Raw genomic sequence first — 4,214 nt, forward strand, 5'->3', positions numbered from 1 at the left:
CTTTTTTTTTTTTTTTTTTGAGACGGAGTCTTGCTCTCTTGCCCAGGCTGGAGTGCAGTGGTGTGATCTCAGCTCACTGCAAGCTCCGCCTCCCGGGGTCACGTCATTCTCCTGCCTCAGCCTTCCAAGTAGCTGGGACTACAGGCGCCCACCACCACGCCCATCTAATTTTTTGTATTTTTAGTAGAGATGGGGTTTCACCATGTTAGCCAGGATGGTCTCTATCTCCTGACCTTGTGATCCGCCTATCTCGGCCTCCCAAAGTGCTGGGATTACAGGTGTGAGCCACCATGCTCGGCCCAAAGGGCAGCTTAATAATGCTGTTCTTACAAAATAGAGCAGTTCTTACTAAATGAAACAAAAAAGATTTCTAATACACAAGAAATACTCTACTATACATATAATTTTACCATGTCAAAGTAAGGTACTTATGTAAATAAATAATCTATTTTATGATTATGTATATGCACAGGTAAAGATTGGATTTTTAATTCTTTAATTTTGGGATTTTTAGAAAGCATTTGAAAAGACCAAGTTAATGTTATATTTAGTGCAAATTGATTGAATAAAACCATTCAGCTGTCTTGTTTGAAATATTAATAGTTTTGCTACTTTATTCTTTAAGCATATGTTCAGAAATACTTCGTATCTGTGGGTGGACTGGATGTATTGTCTCAAGTTCTTGTGCAACTGGAATCTGATTCACATGAGACTCTTTCCAGTGCTAAACTTGCAGTGGTTGTGACAAAGACTGTGGATGCATGCATTGCTGATAATCGTGAGTGACAGTGCTTACTAGTTTTTTTGAAATTGAATTTTCTTTGAATATAGCATGAAGAGTGTTGAAATAGTAGATTGAACAGTAACATGGTTCAGACTAACAGTTTCTCACAAGTGGAAGGGAGTATTAAAAATTATCCAACATGGCCAGGCGCAGTGGCTCATGCCTGTAATCCCAGCACTTTGGGAGGCTGAGGCAGGCAGACCACTTGAGGTCGGGAGTTCAACACCAGTGTGGCCAACATGGTGAAACCTCGTCTCTACTAAAAATAAAAAAATTAGCCGAATGTGGTGGTGGGTGCCTGTAATTCCGGTTACTTCGGAGGCTGAGGCAAGAGAATCACTTGAACCCAGGAGGTGGAGGTTGCAGTGAGGGAGCTGAGATCACACCACTGCACTTCATCCTGGGCGACAAGTGCAAAACTCTGTTTGGAAAAAAAAGGCAACATTAAATTAAATATTTCAGGCTGTGTATGGTGGCTCACACCTGTAATCCCAGCACTTTGGGAGGCCAAGATGGGAGGATTGCTTGAAGCCAGGAGTTTGAGACCAGCTTGGTCAACATAGCAAGACTCCATCTCTCAAAAAAAAAAAATAATAATAATATTCAAATGAGAAACCAAGGGGTATTTTTGAGATTAAGGAATGGAAAACCCAATTTATGTGAAGAATACATCTCTTTCTGCTAAGTATGAGGTTGGACTTACCCAACACAGCATTACTAGTGAGTGGCAGAACCGTACTTGAACTCATGGCTGCTGCTTCTCACATGTGCAAACACTGAAGAGTAAGAAACTCTATTGGTATTCACAAACAACTAGGGGGCAAAAAATAGATGGTTTTTTAAAAAGTGGTTATTGAGGGCCTGCTATGTGCTGAGCTTTACAAGTACAAAAATGACTAAGATGTAGTCCCTTGAGGAATTCACAACTTTTTTGTTGATATTAATGTTGTTAGACTCTGGGTGAATTCTGTTAAAAGCCACATTTGGAGGAATATAGCTTAAAATGGTGAACTTTTTTTTTTTTTTTTTTTTTTGAGACGGAGTCTTGCTCTCTTGCCCAGGCTGGAGTGCAGTGGTGTGATCTCAGCTCACTGCAAGCTCCGCCTCCTGGGTTTAAGCGATTCTCCTGCCTCAGCCTCCTGAGTAGCTGGTACTACAGGTGCCCACCACCACACCCAGCTAATTTTTTTTGTGTGTTTTTAGTAGAGACAGGGTTTCACCATGTTAGCCAGGGTGGTCTCGATCTCCTGACCTCGTGATCCACCTGCCTCGGCCTCCCAAACTGCAGGGATTGCAGGCGTGAGCCACCACGCCTGGCCAAAAAATGGAAGACTTTTTGACTTTTGTCAATCTCAGCATAGCTTCGCATATGCTTCGTTGTAAGTCAGCAAAACTGTGGTCAGTTAATAGTGTATTTTAAATGACAGCAGGAACTGATTATGTAGGAAAGTCTTTACTATCCAATCTATGTAAGAAGAGGTAGGTAAGGGGAGAGTAAGCATACTCAGCTTTTAGGAAGTTAGTGGTACTTCATCTTCACAGCATTCTGCAGAACAATTAAGAAAAAAAATTCTTCGAAAAATTTGCTTTAGTAATATGTCTTTAGTATGGGAAGAAAGAGTAATGAGGGTTATAGTAATAAGCAACCATCTTATTACAATGAATTTATATTTTATTTATATTCACACATACACATATTTATTAGATGTTATCATATGTGTATATTTAATGTTATATAGATATATAACATTCTATCTGAATAAGCTGAAAAATGTATATATACATTTATAAGTTTTAAATTTGTACTATCTTTTTTTCCTATTTTATACTAATAGCTACTTTTGGGATAGTACTCTCCAAGTACCACATTGTTTCAAAACTTCTGGCATTATTGCTTCATGAAAGTCTGGATTCAGGAGAAAAATTTAGCATCATGCTTACTCTTGGTCATTGCACAGAGGATTGTGGTAAATATTGGATTTATTGAGTGTGGTTATTAAAATAGTAGAGTGGAAATATACTTCTGTTTTTTTTTTCTTCCAGTCATGTGAAGGTCTTGAAAGTATTGCTTTTCTCCTAGTTATTCAGACCTCAAACTAATCATTTCAGCTTCTAATTCTCCTTCACTCATTGTATTAAGTCAGTCATTAAGACCTGTAGTTCTACTTCTGTTTACCCCTCTTGATCCCTTTCTGTCCAGTTCCAATGCTGCTCTTCCACAGTAGGCCCTCAAACCCACATCTTTCATCAATATTATTGCAGTGGTTTTCTCACTGCAGCACAGGGAGAAAGCTCTTTCCCTTCTATCTTCATTTTTTAGTCCACTCTGCACCTTGCTGCACAAATCTGATTCTGTTCTCCTTGTTAAAACTTTCAAAGATTCTTTCTTTTTCTACCTATTACTGTCTTCTCTCTCTTTTCTTTCTTCTCCCCTTTTTACTTTCCTCCTCCTCTCTACTTTCCTCTCATTCTCCCTCTGTTCAATCTACTTCTTCTTACCAATTCTCTCCACTTTCCTCTCTACCCCTCTCTCTTCTTCTAATCTCCTGTCTCTGCTCTTTCAGTTCTCACTTTTCCACTCTCCTCCCTTTGCTCTCTCTTGCTTCTCCCATTCTTTCTTCCTTCCCCTACACTTTCTACTCCCTCCATTAGTTTATCTATTCTTTCCCTTAACTTCTGTGTAATTTAGGATTGATTATACCCTTTTTCAAACCAAGCGAGGGCAGTTTTACTCTTATGAGTTATGATACTACTCTGTGGCTGCATTTCAGAGATCACTTATGAGACAGGTATTTTGTGTAAGTGAACTTTTTTTTTTTGAGACAGAGTTTTGCTCTTGTTGCCCAAGTTGGAGTGCAATGGCACAATCTTGGCTCACTGCAACCTCCGCCACCCAGGTTCAAGCAATTCTCCTGTCTCAGCCTCCCAAGTAGCTGGGATTACAGGCATGCACCACCACGCCTGGCTAATTTTGTATTTTTAGTAGAGATGAAGTTTCTCCATGTTGGTCAGGCTGGTCTCGAACTCCCAACCTCAGGTCATCTGCCCGCCCCGGCCTCCCAAAGTTCTGGGATTACAGGCATGAGCCACTGAGCCCGGCCTTAAGTGAATTATTTTCTGTATTAAAAATCCTTTTGGAGGCTAGATGTGGCTCACGCCTGTAATTCCAGAACTTTGGGAGGCTGACATAGGCAGATCACGAGGTCAGGAGTTCGAGACCAGCTTGGCGAGCATGTTGAAACCCTGTCCTACTAAAAATACAAAAAATTAGCTGGGCATGGTGGTGCGCCCCTGTAGTCCCAGCTACTCGGGAGGCTGAGGCAAGAGAATTGCTTGAACCCAGCAGGCGGAGGTTGCAGTGAGCCGAGATCACGCCACTGCACTCCAATCAGAGTGACAGAGCGAGACTCCGTCTCAAAAAAAAAAAAAA

General features: G+C 40.8%; 1 protein-coding gene across 1 annotated transcript in view; it reads left to right on the forward strand.

The window, feature by feature from the left end:
- Window positions 1–4,214, forward strand: part of CCDC79 (coiled-coil domain containing 79) — a 53,403-nt gene that overhangs the window by 29,798 nt on the left and 19,391 nt on the right. Inside the window, exons 10-11 of the mRNA XM_011932143.1 lie at window positions 626–778; window positions 2,620–2,751. Coding sequence (XP_011787533.1) covers window positions 626–778; window positions 2,620–2,751 — 285 coding nt within the window. The remainder of the gene's footprint in view (window positions 1–625; window positions 779–2,619; window positions 2,752–4,214) is intronic.

The sequence above is a fragment of the Colobus angolensis genome, unplaced genomic scaffold (genome assembly GCF_000951035.1).
Source record: "Colobus angolensis palliatus isolate OR3802 unplaced genomic scaffold, Cang.pa_1.0 Scaffold93, whole genome shotgun sequence".
Classification (NCBI taxonomy): Eukaryota; Metazoa; Chordata; class Mammalia; order Primates; family Cercopithecidae; genus Colobus; species Colobus angolensis.